Below are 19,748 nucleotides of genomic sequence, written 5' to 3'. Positions count from 1 at the left end.
CACTGTTGAGTGAGGTAGACATTGAGGTAACCTCTGGGACCGTGGTATCACTGTTGAGTGAGGTAGACATTGAGGTAACCTCTGGGACTGTGGTATCACTGTTGAGTGAGGTAGACATTGAGGTAACCTCTGGGACCGTGGTATCACTGTTGAGTGAGGTAGACATTGAGGTAACCTCTGGGACCGTGGTATCACTGTTGAGTGAGGTAGACATTGAGGTAACCTCTGGAACCGTGGTATCACTGTTGAGTGAGGTAGACATTGAGGTAACCTCTGGAACCGTGGTATCACTGTTGAGTGAGGTAGACATTGTGGTAACCTCTGAACCGTGGTATCACTGTTGAGTGAGGTAGACATTGAGGTAACCTCTGGAACCGTGGTATCACTGTTGAGTGAGGTAGACATTGAGGTAACCTCTGGAACCGTGGTATCACTGTTGAGTGAGGTAGACATTGAGGTAACCTCTGGGACCGTTGTATCACTGTTGAGTGAGGTAGACATTGAGGTAACCTCTGGGACCGTGGTATCACTGTTGAGTGAGGTAGACATTGTGGTAACCTCTGGAACCGTGGTATCACTGTTGAGTGAGGTAGACATTGTGGTAACCTCTGGGACCGTGGTATCACTGTTCAGTGAGGTAGACATTGAGGTAACCTCTGGGACGTGGTATCACTGTTGAGTGAGGTAGACATTGAGGTAACCTCTGGGACCGTGGTATCACTGTTGAGTGAGGTAGACATTGTGGTAACCTCTGGGACCGTGGTATCACTGTTGAGTGAGGTAGACATTGTGGTAACCTCTGGGACCGTGGTATCACTGTTGAGTGAGGTAGACATTGAGGTAACCTCTGGGACCGTGGTATCACTGAGTGAGGTAGACATTGTGGTAACCTCTGGGACCGTGGTATCACTGTTGAGTGAGGTAGACATTGTGGTAACCTCTGGGACCGTGGTATCACTGTTGAGTGAGGTAGACATTGTGGTAACCTCTGGGACCGTGGTATCACTGTTGAGTGAGGTAGACATTGAGGGAACCTCTGGGACCGTGGTATCACTGTTGAGTGAGGTAGACATTGAGGGAACCTCTGGGACCGTGGTATCACTGTTGAGTGAGGTAGACATTGTGGTAACCTCTGGGACCGTGGTATCACTGTTGAGGGAGGTAGACATTGAGGTAACCTCTAGGACCGTGGTATCACTGTTGAGTGAGGTAGACATTGTGGTAACCTCTGGGACCGTGGTATCACTGTTGAGTGAGGTAGACATTGTGGTAACCTCTGGGACCGTGGTATCACTGTTGAGTGAGGTAGACATTGTGGTAACCTCTGGGACCGTGGTATCACTGTTGAGTGAGGTAGACATTGAGGTAACCTCTGCGACCGTGGTATCACTGTTGAGTGAGGTAGACATTGTGGTAACCTCTGGGACCGTGGTATCACTGTTCAGTGAGGTAGACATAAGGGTTTAATAATTGCCATGGCAACACCCTACAGTAAATACATACGCCAATAGGAAAACTGTATACAGTGGGGCAAAACAGTATTTAGTCAGCCACCAATTGTGCAAGTTCTCCCACTTAAAAAGATGAGAGAGGCCTGTAATTTTCATCATAGGTACACTTCAACTATGACAGACAAAAATGAGAGAAAAAATCCAGAAAATCACATTGTAGGATTTTTTATGAATTTATTTGCAAATTATGGAGGAAAATAAGTATTTGGTCAATAACAAAAGTTTATCTGTAAGTTTTCTGTCAGTCTTCACAAGGTTTTCACACACTGTTGCTGGTATTTTGGCCCATTCCTCCATGCAGATCTCCTCTAGAGCAGTGATGTTTTGGGGCTGTTGCTGGGCAACACGGACTTTCAACTCCCTCCAAAGATTTTCTAACTATGAGAAGACAGATGTGGTATTAACTATGACAAGACAGAAGGATCAGATATGGTATTAACTATGAGAAGACAGAAGGATCAGATGTGGTATTAACTATGAGAAGACAGATGTGGTATTAACTATGACAAGACAGATGTGGTATTAACTATGAGAAGACAGAGGGATCAGATGTGGTATTAACAATGAGAAGACAGATGTGGTATTAACTATGAGAAGACAGATGTGGTATTGACTATGAGAAGACAGAAGGATCAGATATGGTATTAACAATGAGAAGACAGATGTGGTATTAACTATGAGAAGACAGAGGGAACTATCTGCTGTGTCTCTCCAGACCCAGTGGTAATAGAGTTGGTGTTTGATCCTCATCTCTTTGCTAATTGAGTCCGTTTGTATTGAAGCGGACTCCTAAGTGTCCAAACACACACGTTATATCCCAGTGTGTCGGACACACAGCTGAAGCTGAATACTGAATACCATCACAACCATTAGTCTCACTGTTGTTGTCGTCCCTGAGAGAGGTCTCTTATTAACAAGTCTGACACTATTAAAGAACAATTCTTATCCTCCTCCTCTCTCCCCTCCTCTACTCTTTTCTCTCCCCCTTTCTCTCTCCTCTCCCCTCCTCTCTCCTCTCTCTCCCCTCCTTTCCTCCCTCCCCTCCTCTCTTCTCTCCCCCTTCCTCTCTTCTCTTCTCTTCTCTCCCCCTTCCTCTCTCTCTTCTCTCCCCCTTCCTCTCTTCTCTTCTCTCCCTTACCCTTCCTCTCTCCTCTCCTTTCCCCTTACCCTTCCTCTCTCCTCTCCTCTCCTCTCCCCTGCTCTCCTCTCTCCTTTCTCTCCTTCCTCTCTCCTCTCCTCTCTCTTACCCCCTTTCCTCTCTCCTCTCCCCTGCTTCCCTCTCTCCTCTCTTCTCTCCTCACCCCACCTCTCCTCTCTCTCCCCTGCTCTCTGCTCTCCTTTCTTCTCTCCCATTACTCTCTCTTCTCTCCTCTTCTCTCCCCCTTCCTCTCTCCTCTCCCCTGCTCTCCTCTCCCCTGCTCCCCTCCTCTCCTCTCTCCTCTCCCCTGCTCTCCTCTTCCCTGCTCTCCTCTCCTCTCCCCTGCTCTCCTCTTCCCTGCTCTCCTCTCCTCTCTTCTCCCTCTCTCCTCTCCTCTCCTCTCCCCTGCTCTCCTCTCTTCTCCCTCTCCTCTCCTCTCCTCTCCTCTCCTCTCCTCTCCTCTCCTCTCCCTCTCTCCTCTCCTCTCCTCTCCTCTCCTCTCCTCTCCTCTCCTCTCCTCTCCTCCTCTCCTCTTCCTCTCCTCTCCTCTCCTCTCCCTCCTCTCCTCTCTCCTCTCCTCTCCCCTGCTCTCCTCTCTCCTCCCTGCTCTCCTCTCTCCTCTCCTCTCCCCTGCTCTCCTCTCTCCTCCCTGCTCTCCTCTCCTCTCCCCTGCTCTCCTCTCTCCTCCCTGCTCTCCTCTCTCCTCTCCTCTCCCCTGCTCTCCCCTCCTCTCCTCTCCCTTGCTCTCCTCTCTTCTCCCCCCTTCCTATCTCCTCTCCCCTGCTCTCCTCCCTCCTCTCTCCTCTCCCCTCCTCTCCTCTCCCCCTGCTCTCCTCTCCCATCCTCTCCCCTCCTCTCCTCTCCCTGCTCCCCTCCTCTCCTCTCCCCTGCTCCCCTCCCCTGCTCCCCTCCTCTCCTCTCCCCTGCTCCCCTCCTCTCCTCTCCCCTCCCCTGCTCTTCTCCTCTCCCCTCCTCTCCTCTCTCCCCTCCCCTGCTCCCCTCCTCTCCTCTCCCCTGCTCCCCTCCTCTCCGTCTCCAGCTCCAGAAGACTCTGTCAGAGCTGGATGAAGATGATCCGTGTTATGAGTTCCGCCGGGAGCGTTTCACGGTTCACAGGACCCACCTCTATTTCCTTCACTACGAATATGAACCCAGCACGGACCACACAGACGTTACACTGGTGGCACAGCTCTCCATGGACAGGTAGGAAGACAGACCTTACACACAGCTCGCCATGGACAGGTAGGAAGACATACCTTACACACAGCTCTCCATGGACAGGTAGGAAGACAGACCTTACACACAGCTCTCTATGGACAGGTAGGAAGACAGACCTTACACACAGCTCTCTATGGACAGGTAGGAAGACAGACCGTACACAGCTCTCCATGGACAGGTAGGAAGACAGACCTTACACACAGCTCTCTATGGACAGGTAGGAAGACAGACCTTACACAGCTCTCCATGGACAGGTAGGAAGACATACCTTACACACAGCTCTCCATGGACAGGTAGGAAGACAGACCTTACACAGCTCTCCATGGACAGGTAGGAAGACAGATCTTACACACAGCTCTCCATGGGCAGGTAGGAAGACAGACCTTACACACAGCTCTCTATGGACAGGTAGGAAGACAGACCTTACACACAGCTCTCCATGGACAGGTAGGAAGACAGATCTTACACACAGCTCTCCATGGGCAGGTAGGAAGACAGACCTTACACACAGCGCTCTATGGACAGGTAGGAAGACAGACCTTACACACAGCTCTCCATAGACAGGTAGGAAGACAGACCTTACACACAGCTCTCTATGGACAGGTAGGAAGCCAGACCTTACACACAGCTCTCCATGGACAGGTAGGAAGACAGACCTTAAACACAGCTCTCCATGGACAGGTCCAGTCAGTCATGTGTCTGTAGCTCTGGGGACAGAAGACAGACCTTACACACAGCTCTCCATGGACAGGTCCAGTCAGTCATGTGTCTGTAGCTCTGGGGACAGAAGACAGACCTTACACACAGCTCTCCATGGACAGGTCCAGTCAGTCATGTGTCTGTAGCTCTGGAGACAGTAGGGGACAGAAGACAACAGTAGGACAAGTCTACTCTGGGGACAGAAGACAACAGTAGGACAAGTCTACTCTGGAGACAGTAGGGGACAGAAGACAACAGTAGGACAAGTCTACTCTGGAGACAGTAGGGGACAGAAGACAACAGTAGGACAAGTCTACTCTGGAGACAGTAGGGGACAGAAGACAACAGTAGGACAAGTCTACTCTGGAGACAGTAGGGGACAGAAGACAACAGTAGGCCAAGTCTACTCTGGGGACAGTAGGGGACAGAAGACAGACCTTACACAGCTCTCCATGGACAGGTCCAGTCAGTCATGTGTCTGTAGCTCTGGGGACAGTAGGGGACAGAAGACAGACCTTACACACAGCTCTCCATGGACAGGTCCAGTCAGTCATGTGTCTGTAGCTCTGGGGACAGTAGGACAAGTCTACTCTGGGGACAGTTGGACAAGTCTACTCTGGGGACAGTAGGGGACAGAAGACAACAGTAGGACAAGTCTACTCTGGGGACAGAAGACAACAGTAGGACAAGTCTCTGTATCACTTTGTTTTAAACATGACTCCGGACCATTACGACAAGGGACACGTCCACAGCTGGTTTTACGAGGAGGGAGTGTGTCTGTACGTGCGTGTGTGTTTCTGATTTAACCACAGCAGTGACATCATACTCTGATTAGACTGATTTAACCACAGCAGTGACATCATACTCTGATTAGACTGATTTAACCACAGCAGTGACATCATACTCTGATTAGACTGATTTAACCACAGCAGTGACATCATCATCCATTACAGCCATCACTGTATTATAAACTCCATTACAGCCATCGCTGCATTATATGTTCAACTCCATTACAGCCATCACTGCATTATCAACTCCATTACAGCCATCACTGCATTATAAACTCCATTACAGCCATCACTGCATTATAAACAACTCCATTACAGCCATCACTGCATTATAAACTCCATTACAGCCATCACTGCATTATAAACTCCATTACAGCTATCACTGCATTATAAACTCCATTACAGCCATCACTGCATTATAAACTCAACTCCATTACAGCCATCACTGCATTATAAACTCCATTACAGCCAGCACTGCACTATAAACTCATCTCCATTACAGCCATCACTACATTATAAACTCCATTACAGCCATCACTGCATTATAAACTCCATTACAGCCATCACTGCACTATCAACTCCATTACAGCCATCACTACATTATAAACGCCATTACAGCCATCACTGCACTATAAACTCCATTACAGCCATCACTGCATTATAAACTCATCTCCATTACAGCCATCACTGCATTATAAACTCAATTACAGCCATCACTGCACTATAAACTCCATTACAGCCATCACTGCATTATAAACTCATCTACATTACAGCCATCACTGCATTATAAACTCAACTCCATTACAGCCATCACTGCATTATAAACTCCATTACAGCCATCACTGCACTATCAACTCCATTACAGCCATCACTACACTACAAACTCCATTACAGCCATCACTGCACTATAAACTCCATTACAGCCATCACTGCATTATAAACTCATCTCCATTACAGCCATCACTGCATTATAAACTCAACTCCATTACAGCCATCACTGCATTATAAACTCAACTCCATTACAGCCATCACTGCATTATAAACTCCATTACAGCCATCACTGCATTATAAACTCAACTCCGTTACAGCCATCACTGCATTATAAACTCAACTCCGTTACAGCCATCACTGCATTATAAACTCAACTCCGTTACAGCCATCACTGCATTATAAAGTCAACTCCATTACAGCCATCACTGCATTATAAACTCCATTACAGCCATCACTGCATTATAAACTCAATTACAGCCATCACTACATTATAAACTCCATTACAGCCATCACTGCATTATAAACTCCATTACAGCCATCACGGCATTATCAACTCCATTACAGCCATCACTGCATTATAAACTCCATTACAGCCATCACTGCATTATAAACTCATTACAGCCATCACTGCACTATCAACTCCATTACAGCCATCACTGCATTATAAACTCCATTACAGCCATCACTGCATTATAAACTCCATTACAGCCATCACTGCATTATCAACTCCATTACATCCATCACTGCATTATCAACTCCATTACAGCCATCACTGCATTATAAACTCCATTACAGCCATCACTGCATTATAAACTCATTACAGCCATCACTGCACTATCAACTCCATTACAGCCATCACTGCATTATAAACTCCATTACAGCCATCACTGCATTATAAACTCCATTACAGCCATCACTGCATTATAAACTCCATTACAGCCATCACTGCATTATAAACTCCATTACAGCCATCACTGCATTATAAACTCCATTACAGCCATCACTGCATTATAAACTCCATTACAGCCATCACTGCATTATAAACTCCATTACAGCCATCACTGCATTATAAACTCCATTACAGCCATCACTGCATTATAAACTCAACTCCATTACAGCCATCACTGCATTATAAACTCAACTCCATTACAGCCATCACTGCATTATAAACTCAACTCCATTACAGCCATCACTGCATTATCAACTCAACTCCATTACAGCCATCACTGTATTATAAACTCCATTACAGCCATCACTGCATTATCAACTCCATTACAGCCATCACTTCTCTAGTAATATTAGTCCTGTATGAATAGGATTTATTACAGCATCATAACCCCCTGTGGGTTGTTGACTGAACTATGAAACAGCATTTACGAAATCATTCTGCTATGAATTTGGGGATTTTTTATTAAGGAAAGATCATTGTACACTTCAGGCTCCTTTCCAAACACAACATGTGTCAACAACAACAACAAAAGTTAGCTTTATAATCTTCAGGGTTTTTATAGGAAATATAATTGTACACTTGAGGCAGCTTAGTTTCCGGTCCAAACACAATAGTGTTCTGCATCTCAAATAGAACCCTATTCCATATAGAGTCCTCTGGGTCCTGGTCTAAAGTAGTGCACTATATAGGGAATAGAGCCCTCTGGGTCCTGGTCTAAAGTAGTGCACTATCTAGGGAATAGAGCCCTCTGGGTCCTGGTCTAAAGTAGTGCACTATCTAGGGAATAGAGCCCTCTGGGTCCTGGTCTAAAGTAGTGCACTATCTAGGGAATAGAGCCCTCTGGGTCCTGGTCTAAAGTAGTGCACTATCTAGGGAATAGAGCCCTCTGGGTCCTGGTCTAAAGTAGTGCACTATCTAGGGAATAGAGCCCTCTGGGTCCTGGTCTAAAGTAGTGCACTATCTAGGGAATAGAGCCCTCTGGGTCCTGGTCTAAAGTAGTGCACTATCTAGGGAATAGAGCCCTCTGGGTCCTGGTCTAAAGTAGTGCACTATATAGGGAATAGAGCCCTCTGGGTCCTGGTCTAAAGTAGTGCACTATCTAGGGAATAGAGCCCTCTGGGTCCTGGTCTAAAGTAGTGCACTATATAGGGAATAGAGCCCTCTGGGTCCTGGTCTAAAGTAGTGCACTATCTAGGGAATAGGATGCATGGGTCCTGGTCTAAAGTAGTGCACTATATAGGGAATAGAGCCCTCTGGGTCCTGGTCTAAAGTAGTGCACTATATAGGGAATAGGGTGCATGGGTCCTGGTCTAAAGTAGTGCACTACCCTATGGGCCCTGGTCTAAAGTAGTGCACTACCCTATGGGCCCTGGTCTAAAGTAGTACACTACCCTATGGGCCCTGGTCTAAAGTAGTGCACTACAGTATGGTCCCTGGTCTAAAGTAGTGCACTACCCTATGGGCCCTGGTCTAAAGTAGTGCACTACAGTATGGGCCCTGGTCTAAAGTAGTGCACTACACTATGGGTCCTGGTCTAAAGTAGTGCACTACAGTATATAGGGTATATGGTGCCATTTGGGACACAGTCTAAGTTTACAATGAAATGAATATGGAATATGTGAATATCCAATTTGGGGAGAATGGAAGGATCCGACAGCACCAAGGTTATTTAGTTTAGTATTGTCAGCTGTTCTAAGCTGGCCTGGACACTCTCTCTCCTCTCTCTCTCTCCTCTCTCCCTTCTCTTCTCTCTCCCTTCTCCCTCTCTCCCCCATCTCTCTCTCTCTCTCTCTTCTCTCTCTCCCTCTCTCTCTCTCTTCTATCTTCCCCATCTCTCTCTCTCCTCTCTCTCTCTCCTCTCTCCCTTCTCTTCTCCCTCTCTCCCCCATCTCTCTCTCTCTCTCTCTTCTCTCTCTCCCTCCCTCTCTCTCTCTCTTCTCTCTCTCTGTCTCTCTCTCTCTCTCCCCTCTCTCTCTCTGTCTCTCTCTCTCTCTCTCTCTCCCCTCTCTCTCTGTCTCTCTCTGTCTCTCCCCTCTCCTCTGTCTCTCTCTCTCTGTCTCTCCCCTCTCCTCTCTCTCTCTCTCTCTGTCTCTCTCCCCTCCCTTACCCTGTACCTGTAGCCTTGTCAGTTAGCTCTGTGAGCTGAGGATCACATGGGAGTCTTTACCCTGTAGCCCTGTCAGTTAGCTCTGTGAGCTGAAGACCACATGGGAGTCTTTACCCTGTAGCCCTGTGAGCTGAAGACCACATGGGAGTCTTTACCCTGTAGCCCTGTCAGTTAGCTCTGTGAGCTGAAGACCACATGGGAGTCTTTACCCTGTAGCCCTGTCAGGTAGCTCTGTGAGCTGAAGACCACATGGGAGTCCATGTAGCCCTGTCAGTTAGCTCTGTGAGCTGAAGACCACATGGGAGTCTTTTACCTGTAGCCCTGTCAGTTAGCTCTGTGGGCTGAGGACCACATGGCATGGGAGTCTTTACCCTGTAGCCCTGTCAGTTAGCTCTGTAGCCAATAACAGTGGATCAGTGTGAAGGGGATTGGATGATTGGACGATATGGCGGTTGGATGAACACAGATTGAGATTACAGCTACAGAGATTAAGATCTATATGTTGAATACCGGACATTAAATATTTCTGTACTGAATAATTCAATACTATAGGTCTGATATATTTTATTGATATATCTCCTCTCTCTCTCTCTCTCTCCTCTCTTTCTCTCCCCCCCCCCCCTTATCTCCTCTTAGCCAGGAAGGAACCGACAGCACCAAGGTTATTTAGTTTAATATTGTCAGCTGTTCTAACCTGGCCTGGACACACACTCTCTCTCTTCCCATCTCACTCCCTCTCTCTCTCCCCCTCTCACTCCCCCTCTCTCTCTCCCCCTCTCACTCCCTCACTCCCTCTCTCTATCTCATCTCCTCTCTCTCTCCCCCTCTCACTCCCTCTCTCTCTCCCCCTCTCACTCCCTCACTCCCTCTCTCTATCTCATCTCTCTCTCTCCCTCTCACTCCCTCTCTCTCTCTCCCCCTCTCTCTCCCCCTCTCACTCCCTCTCTCCATCTCCCCCTCTCACTCCCTCTCTCTCTCTCCCCCTCTTACTCCCTCTCTCCATCTCCTCTCACTCCCCCTCTCACTCCCTCTCTCTCTCCCCCTCTCTCTCCCCCTCTCACTCCCTCTCTCCATCTCCTCTCTCTCCCCCTCTCTCTCTCTCCCCCTCTCACTCCCTCTCTCCATCTCCTCTCTCTCCCCCTCTCACTCCCTCTCTCTCTCTCCCCCTCTCTCTCCCCCTCTCACTCCCTCTCTTCATCTCCTCTCTCTCCCCCTCTCACTCCCTCTCTCTCTCTCCCCCTCTCACTCCCTCTCTCCATCTCCTCTCTCACCCCCTCTCTCTATCGCCATCTCCTCTTCCTATCTGTAAACACTGGGAAGGTCCTATCAGCCTGGCCCTGTATCTCCATCTCCTCTTCCTGTCTCTCCTCTTCCTCCTCCTCCAACGGTGGTGTCTCTCTCTCCTCTCCAGGCTCCAGATGTTAGAGGCTATCTGTAAACACTGGGAAGGTCCTATCAGCCTGGCCCTGTATCTCCATCTCCTCTTCCTGTCTCTCCTCTTCCTCCTCCTCCAACGGTGGTGTCTCTCTCTCCTCTCCAGGCTCCAGATGTTAGAGGCGATCTGTAAACACTGGGAAGGTCCTATCAGCCTGGCCCTGTATCTCTCTGACGCTGAGGCTCAACAGTTCCTGCGCTATACCCAGGGGTCAGAGGTCCTGATGTCCAGGGGGAACGTGGGCTACCATATCGTCTACAAGGAGGGTCAGTTCTATCCGGTCAACCTGCTCAGGAACGTAGCCATGCGGCAGGTCAACACGCCCTACATGTTCCTGTCAGATATCGACTTCCTGCCCATGTACGGCCTCTACGAGTACCTCAGGTGAGGGAGAACGACTCAGCTGTAGAGATACTGTAATGTATAATGTCCTCTAGGAGTACCTCAGGTGAGGGAGAACGACTCAGCTGTAGAGATACTGTAATGTATAATGGCCTGTACGAGTACCTCAGGTGAGGGAGACCATCACAGACGTAGAGGATACTGTAATGTATAATGTCCTCTACGAGTACCTCAGGTGAGGGAGAACGACTCAGCTGTAGAGATACTGTAATGTATAATGGCCTCTACGAGTATCTCAGGTGAGGGAGAACGACTCAGCTGTAGAGATACTGTAATGTATAATGTCCTCTACGAGTACCTCAGGTGAGGGAGACCATCACAGACGTAGAGGAGACTGTAATGTATAATGTCCTCTACGAGTACCTCAGGTGAGGGAGAACGTCACAGCTGTAGAGGAGACTGTAATGTATAATGTCCTCTACGAGTACCTCAGGTGAGGGAGAACGTCACAGCCGTAGAGGAGACTGTAATGTATAATGTCCTCTACGAGTACCTCAGGTGAGGGAGAACGACTCAGCCGTAGAGGAGACTGTAATGTATAATGTCCTCTACGAGTACCTCAGGTGAGGGAGAACGTCACAGACGTAGAGGAGACTGTAATGTATAATGTCCTCTACGAGTACCTCAGGTGAGGGAGAACGTCACAGACGTAGAGGAGACTGTAATGTATAATGGCCTCTACGAGTACCTCAGGTGAGGGAGAACGACTCAGCTGTAGAGGAGACTGTAATGTATAATATTCTCTTCTAACTCTGGGGTCACATTGCTGGGGAAACTTCTAGATCTCAGAGGGGTGTGTGGAGAGTGACTTTCTAACCCTGAGCGTCTCTGTCTGTAACGTCCCTGCAACGTCTCTGCAACGTCTCTGTAACGTCTCTGTAACGTCCCTGTCTGTAGCGTCTCTGTAACGTCCCTGTCTGTAGCGTCTCTGTAACGTCCCTGTCTGTAACGTCTCTGTAACGTCCCTGCAGGAAGTCAGTGGTACAGCTGGACATGGCTAACAGCAAGAAAGCGTTGGTGGTGCCGGCCTTCGAGACGCTCCGTTACCGTCTGTCTTACCCCAAGTCCAAGGCCGAGCTGCTGTCCCAACTGGACATGGGGACTCTATTCACCTTCAGGTAAAAACACATGTAGCTGCTGTCCCAACTGGACATGGGGACTCTATTCACCTTCAGGTAAAAACACATGTAGCTGATGTCCCAACTGGACATGGGGACTCTATTCACCTTCAGGTAAAAACACATGTAGCTGCTGTCCCAACTGGACATGGGGACTCTATTCACCTTCAGGTAAAAACACATGTAGCTGCTGTCCCAACTGGACATGGGGACTCTATTCACCTTCAGGTAAAAACACATGTATCTGCTGTCCCAACTGGACATGGGGACTCTATTCACCTTCAGGTAAAAACACATGTAGCTGCTGTCCCAACTGGACATGGGGACTCTATTCACCTTCAGGTAAAAACACATGTAGCTGCTGTCCCAACTGGACATGGGGACTCTATTCACCTTCAGGTAAAGACACATGTATCTGCTGTCCCAACTGGACATGGGGACTCTATTCACCTTCAGGTAAAAACACATGTAGCTGCTGTCCCAACTGGACATGGGGACTCTATTCACCTTCAGGTAAAAACACATGTAGCTGCTGTCCCAACTGGACACGGGGACTCTATTCACCTTCAGGTAAAAACACATGTAGCTGCTGTCCCAACTGGACATGGGGACTCTATTCACCTTCAGGTAAAAACACATGTAGCTGCTGTCCCAACTGGACACTGGGCCAGTGTTCTGAACTTAAAGGGATGGCCCACTGGGCCAGTGTTCTGAACTTAAAGGGATGGCCCACTGGGCCAGTGTTCTGAACTTAAAGGGATGGCCCACTGGGCCAGTGTTCTGAACTTAAAGGGATGGCCCGCTGGGCCAGTGTTCTGAACTTAAAGGGATGGCCCGCTGGGCCAGTGTTCTGAACTTAAAGAAGGGGGACACTGGGCCAGTGTTCTGAACTTAAAGGGATGGCCCACTGGGCCAGTGTTCTGAACTTAAAGGGATGGGACGCTGGGCTAGTGTTCTGAACTTAAAGGGATGGGACACTGGGCTAGTGTTCTGAACTTAAAGGGATGGCCCACTGGACCAGTGTTCTGAACTTAAAGGGATGGCCCGCTGGGCTAGTGTTCTGAACTTAAAGGGATGGGACACTGGGCCAGTGTTCTGAACTTAAAAGGATGGGACGCTGGGCTAGTGTTCTGAACTTAAAGGGATGGCCCGCTGGGCCAGTGTTCTGAACTTAAAGGGATGGCCCGCTGGGCCAGTGTTCTGAACTTAAAGGGATGGCCCACTGGGCCAGTGTTCTGAACTTAAAGGGATGGCCCACTGGGCCAGTGTTCTGAACTTAAAGGGATGGCCCGCTGGGCCAGTGTTCTGAACTTAAAGGGATGGCCCGCTGGGCCAGTGTTCTGAACTTAAAGGGATGGCCCGCTGGGCCAGTGTTCTGAACTTAAAGAAGGGGGACACTGGGCCAGTGTTCTGAACTTAAAGGGATGGCCCACTGGGCCAGTGTTCTGAACTTAAAGGGATGGCCCACTGGGCCAGTGTTCTGAACTTAAAGGGATGGGACGCTGGGCTAGTGTTCTGAACTTAAAGGGATGGGACACTGGGCTAGTGTTCTGAACTTAAAGGGATGGCCCACTGGACCAGTGTTCTGAACTTAAAGGGATGGCCCACTGGACCAGTGTTCTGAACTTAAAGGGATGGCCCGCTGGGCTAGTGTTCTGAACTTAAAGGGATGGGACACTGGGCCAGTGTTCTGAACTTAAAGGGATGGGACACATTCTCATTAGTTAGCAGCAGCACAGATGTTACTCTATCATTCGCCTGCCAACGACTGAAACGATCATTTAAGGTACAACATCAATCTTACTCCGGCTCTAAGGGATAAAGGGATGCCTAGTTAAATAAATAAAGACTGCCTCCTGGTGTCTAAATACTAAGAAGCAGCGTAGGTGTTTGTCTTTCAACACAGAGATCGTTTTTGATCATTAACATGACAGATTGAGCCACAGAGCCCAGAAAGTTGGGTTCAATCACTCCTCAGCTAGAAGACTCCCAGATGGGTTCAATCACTACTCAGCTAGAATACTCCCAGATGGGTTCAATCACTACTCAGCTAGAAGGACTCCCAGATGGGTTCAATCACTCCTCAGCTAGAAAGACTCCCAGATGGGTTCAATCACTACTCAGCTAGAAGACTCCCAGATGGGTTCAATCACTACTCAGCTAGAAAGACTCCCAGATGGGTTCAATCACTACTCAGCTAGAAGACTCCCAGATAGTTGGGTTCAATCCCTCCTCAGCTAGAATGACTCCCAGATAGTTGGGTTCAATCCCTCTTCAGCTACCTGCCCCCTCTACACTCTAACCACTAGGCTACCTGCCACCTCTACACTCTAACCACTAGGCTACCCTGCCACCTCTACTCTCTAACCACTAGGTTACCTGCCCCCTCTACACTCTAACCACAAGGCTACCCTGCCCCCTCTACACTCTAACCACTAGGCTACCCTGCCACCTCTACACTCTAACCACTAGGCTACCCTGCCACCTCTACACTCTAACCACTAGGCTACCCTGCCACCTCTACACTCTAACCACTAGGCTACCCTGCCACCTCTACACTCTAACCACTAGGCTACCCTGCCGCCTCTACACTCTAACCACTAGGCTACCCTGCCACCTCTACACTCTAACCACTAGTCTACCCTGCCGCCTCTACACTCTAACCACTAGGCTACCCTGCCGCCTCTACACTCTAACCACTAGGCTACCCTGCCGCCTCTACACTCTAACCACTAGGCTACCCTGCCACCTCTACACTCTAACCACTAGGCTACCCTGCCACCTCTACACTCTAACCACTAGGCTACCCTGCCACCTCTACACTCTAACCACTAGTCTACCCTGCCGCCTCTACACTCTAACCACTAGGCTACCCTGCCGCCTCTACACTCTAACCACTAGGCTACCCTGCCGCCCCAGAATCCCTCCTCTCCCTCCTTGGCTATAACGTATTGAATGATGAATCCTACTTCCTGTTCTCCCTGCTAGATACCATGTCTGGACGAAGGGTCATGCTCCCACTAACTTTGCTAAGTGGAGGACTGCCACCACGCCGTACAGAGTCCAGTGGGAAGCGGACTTTGAACCCTACGTGATGGTGAGACGGGACAGTCCAGAGTACGACAGGCGCTTCGTTGGCTTTGGGTGGAATAAAGTGGCTCATATTATGGAGCTGGATGCACAGGTACTGGACACACCTTTACCATCACTCTGTCACTCACAGGTACTGGACACACCTTTACCCATCACTCTGTCACTCACAGGTACTGGACACACCTTTACCATCACTCTGTCACTCACAGGTACTGGATACACCTTTACCCATCACTCTGTCACTCACAGGTACTGGACACACCTTTACCCATCACTCTGTCACTCACAGGTACTGGATACACCTTTACCCATCACTCTGTCACTCACAGGTACTGGATACACCTTTACCCATCACTCTGTCACTTACAGGTACTGGATACACCTTTACCCATCACTCTGTCACTCACAGGTACTGGACACACCTTTACCATCACTCTGTCACTCACAGGTACTGGATACACCTTTACCCATCACTCTGTCACTCACAGGTACTGATCACTCTGTCACTCACAGGTACTGGACACACCTTTACCATCACTCTGTCACTCACAGGTACTGGACACACCTTTACCATCACTCTGTCACTCACAGGTACTGATCACTCTGTCACTCACAGGTACTGGACACACCTTTACCATCACTCTGTCACTCACAGGTACTGGACACACCTTTACCATCACTCTGTCACTCACAGGTACTGATCACTCTGTCACTCACAGGTACTGGACACACCTTTACCATCACTCTGGCACTCACAGGTACTGGATACACCTTTACCATCACTCTGTCACTCACAGGTACTGGATACACCTTTACCATCACTCTGTCACTCACGGGTACTGGACACCTTTACCATCACTCTGTCACTCACAGGTACTGGATACACCTTTACCCATCACTCTGTCACTCACAGGTACTGGACACACCTTTAACCATCACTCTGTCACTCACAGGTACTGGACACACCTTCACCCATCACTCTGTCACTCACAGGTACTGGATACACCTTTACCATCACTCTGTCACTCACAGGTACTGGATACACCTCTTTACCCATCACTCTGTCACTCACAGGTACTGGCCACACCTTTACCCATCACTCTGTCACTCACAGGTACTGGCCACACCTTTACCATCACTCTGTCACTCACAGGTACTGGATACACCTTTAACCATCACTCTGTCACTCACAGGTACTGATCACTCTGTCACTCACAGGTACTGGACACACCTTTACCATCACTCTGTCATTCACAGGTACTGATCACTCTGTCACTCACAGGTACTGGACACACCTTTACCATCACTCTGTCACTCACAGGTACTGATCACTCTGTCACTCACAGGTACTGGACACACCTTTACCATCACTCTGTCACTCACAGGTACTGATCACTCTGTCACTCACAGGTACTGGACACACCTTTACCATCACTCTGTCACTCACAGGTACTGGATACAACTTTACCATCACTCTGTCACTCACAGGTACTGGACACACCTTCACCCATCACTCTGTCACTCACAGGTACTGGATACACCTCTTTAGCCATCACTCTGTCACTCACATGAGTTAGTGATGCTGTCTTAGTGATTCTAACTCTGTCCTCTGTCCTCTCCTCCAGCAGTATGAGTTAGTGATGCTGTCTTAGTGATTCTAACTCTGTCCTCTGTCCTCTCCTCCAGCAGTATGAGTTAGTGATGCTGTCTTAGCGTTTCTAACTCTGTCCTCTGTCCTCTCTTCCAGGAGTATGAGTTTGTGGTTCTGCCCAACGCCTATATGATCCACATGCCTCATGCTCCCAGTTTCGACATCACCAAGTTCCGGTCCAACAAGCAGTACCGCGTCTGTCTGAAGACCCTGAAAGAGGAGTTTCAACAGAACATGTCTAGAAGATACGGCTTCGCTGCCCTCAAATACATGACTGCAGAGAACAACAGCTAGCCAACAACGATGAGCCAGGACACTCTGACCCGTTATTGACTACACTACCCATAACACCCTTCTCTAAGGCTGTCTAGGACTACACTTCTACCCAGGACCCCTCTGGGCTGGGCAGAGGAGAGGGAAAGGGCAGTGGATTCTAAGGACAGTCGATGTAGGGGAGTCAGGAGTGGACAGAACGGTTACTAAAGACTCTTACTACGAACTCTGACCCGTTATTGACTACACTACCCATAACACCCTTCTCTAAGGCTGTCTAGGACTACACCTCTACAGAGGAGAGGAAAAGGGCAGTGGATTCTAAGGACAGTCGATGTAGGGGAGTCGGGAGTGGACAGAACGGTTACTAAAGACTCTTACTACGAACTCTGACCTTTGTGCCAACCGATCACGAGGTTTTAAATTGTGAGCTCTGCTTCTTGTGAACTCTCACCTTTTAGTTTGGGGTTATGACCTGGTTTGAGACGGACCAGCGTTAACCAACTGAAGGGTAACCGGGGGTAACCGTAAGGTCGTTGTGTCCCAAACATTGTTTTTTTTACCCCTTCCCGAGGACGGATGGAGCAGTCTGTCCAGAAGTTGCAGACCTGGTTTCTATCTGGTTTCTGGCTGGGAGAGGAAGCTGTTGCTGTAAATGTTGAGTCAGTACAGGGCTGGTTTGGACTCATACAACTCTCTGTTCTTCTCTAACAATAGAACTGGGCATCACTATGGGAGGGAAAGAGGGAGGGAGGGAGGGAAGGAAGGAGGGAAGGAGGGAGGGAAGGAAGGAGGAAGGGAGGGAGGAAGGGAGAGCGGGGGAGAGAGACTGACTGTAGCCCTGGACTTGGAAAGCAGACAAGACATTTGTTCTGTCTCTGGGCCATATCTGGAAGACCAGCTGCTCATTCCCAACTGCTGTTTGTTGTGCTAAATGTAATATGGTATGTGTGTGTCTGTCTCCCTCCCTCCCTCCGTCTCCCTGCCTACCTCCCTCCCTCCCTGTCTCCCTCCTTGTCTCCCTCCCTCCCTGTCTCCCTCCCTGTCTCCCTCCCTCCCTTCCTGCCTCCCTCCCTCCCTGCCTACCTCCCTCCCTGTCTCCCTGCCTCCCTCCTTCCCTCCCTCCCTGTCTCCCTCCTTCCTTCCTTCCCTCCCTCCCTCCCTGCCTCCCTCCCTGTCTCCCTGCCTCCCTGTCTCCCTCCCTGTCTCCCTGCCTACCTCCCTCCCTCCCTCCTTCCCTCCCTCCCTGTCTCCCTCCCTCCTTCCCTCCCTCCTTCCCTCCCTCCCTGCCTCCCTCCCTCCCTCCCTGCCTCCCTGCCTACCTGCCTACCTGCCTCCCTCCCTCCCTCCTTCCCTCCCTCCCTGTCTCCCTCCCTCCTTCCCTCCCTCCCTGCCTCCCTCCCTACCTGTCTCCCTCCCTCCTTCCCTCCCTCCCTGCCTCCCTCCCTGCCTCCCTCCCTCCCTCCCTGCCTCCCTCCCTGCCTCCCTCCCTGCCTCCAGGACAAATGTTTATCGAGGGCTGAGGAGAACAGAAAGCTTTGAAGCATTGTGTGCTTTACATTATGTCTGTACACTGCAAATCAGAAATTATATTATTTTTTTCTCTCCATGTGCCGTAAAAATAAAACAATTTAACTGACAGACAACGTATCCAAGTTTCACTCTCATAAAAATGCAAATGATGTTGCTCAGCGATAAGAGACAAAAACATCAGAGCCTCAACAGAATCAGAAACGTCGGAGAGTCTGGATGACTGACACATGCTCAGTCCCAAATGGCTCCCTATTCCCTATATAGTACACTACTATAGACCAGAGCTCTATTCCCTATATAGTACACTACTATAGACCAGAGCCCTATTCCCTATATAGTACACTACTATAGACCAGAGCCCTATTCCCTATATAGTACACTACTTTAGACCAGAGCCCTATTCCCTATATAGTACACTACTTTAGACCAGGGCCCTATTCCCTATATAGTGCACTACTTTAGACCAGAGCCCTATTCCCTATATAGTGTACTACTATAGACCAGAGCCCTATTCCCTATATAGTGCACTACATTTGACCAGAGCCCTATTCCCTATATAGTGCACTACTTTAGACCAGAGCCCTATTCCCTGTATAGTACACTACTATAGACCAGGGCCCTATTCCCTATATAGTGCACTACTTTAGACCAGAGCCCTATTCCCTATATAGTGCACTACTATAGACCAGAGCCCTATTCCCTATATAGTGCACTACATGTGTGTATATGAGGAGTGACTGTGTGTGTATGAGGTGTGACTGTGTGTATGAGGTGTGACTGTGTGTGTGTATGAGGAGTGACTGTGTGTGTGTATGAGGAGTGACTGTGTGTGTGTATGAGGAGTGACTGTGTGTGTGTATGAGGAGTGACTGTGTGTGTGTATGAGGAGTGACTGTGTGTGTGTATATGAGGAGTGACTGTGTGTGTGTATATGAGGAGTGACTGTGTGTGTATATGAGGAGTGACTGTGTGTGTATATGAGGAGTGACTGTGTGTTTATGAGGTGTGACTGTGTGTGTATGAGGAGTGACTGTGTGTGTGTGTATATGAGGAGTGACTGTG

At 49.1% G+C, this 19,748-nt stretch overlaps 1 protein-coding gene across 1 annotated transcript in view; it reads left to right on the top strand.

Annotated features, from left to right (window-relative positions):
- The window catches only part of LOC109886633 (LARGE xylosyl- and glucuronyltransferase 1-like), a 121,396-nt gene extending 103,596 nt beyond the window's left edge, over positions 1 to 17,800 (top strand). The window contains exons 7-11 of the mRNA XM_031819488.1: positions 3,689 to 3,852; positions 10,722 to 11,000; positions 11,990 to 12,136; positions 15,125 to 15,320; positions 16,977 to 17,800. Of these exons, the coding sequence (XP_031675348.1) occupies positions 3,689 to 3,852; positions 10,722 to 11,000; positions 11,990 to 12,136; positions 15,125 to 15,320; positions 16,977 to 17,174 (984 nt within the window). The 3' untranslated portion in view covers positions 17,175 to 17,800. The remainder of the gene's footprint in view (positions 1 to 3,688; positions 3,853 to 10,721; positions 11,001 to 11,989; positions 12,137 to 15,124; positions 15,321 to 16,976) is intronic.
- Positions 17,801 to 19,748: the final 1,948 nt, after the last annotated feature.

Source organism: Oncorhynchus kisutch, unplaced genomic scaffold (genome assembly GCF_002021735.2).
Source record: "Oncorhynchus kisutch isolate 150728-3 unplaced genomic scaffold, Okis_V2 scaffold2202, whole genome shotgun sequence".
Lineage (NCBI taxonomy): Eukaryota > Metazoa > Chordata > Actinopteri > Salmoniformes > Salmonidae > Oncorhynchus > Oncorhynchus kisutch.
The sequence above is the reverse complement of the archived record's forward strand: the minus strand, read 5'-3'. Positions and strand labels throughout refer to the sequence as shown.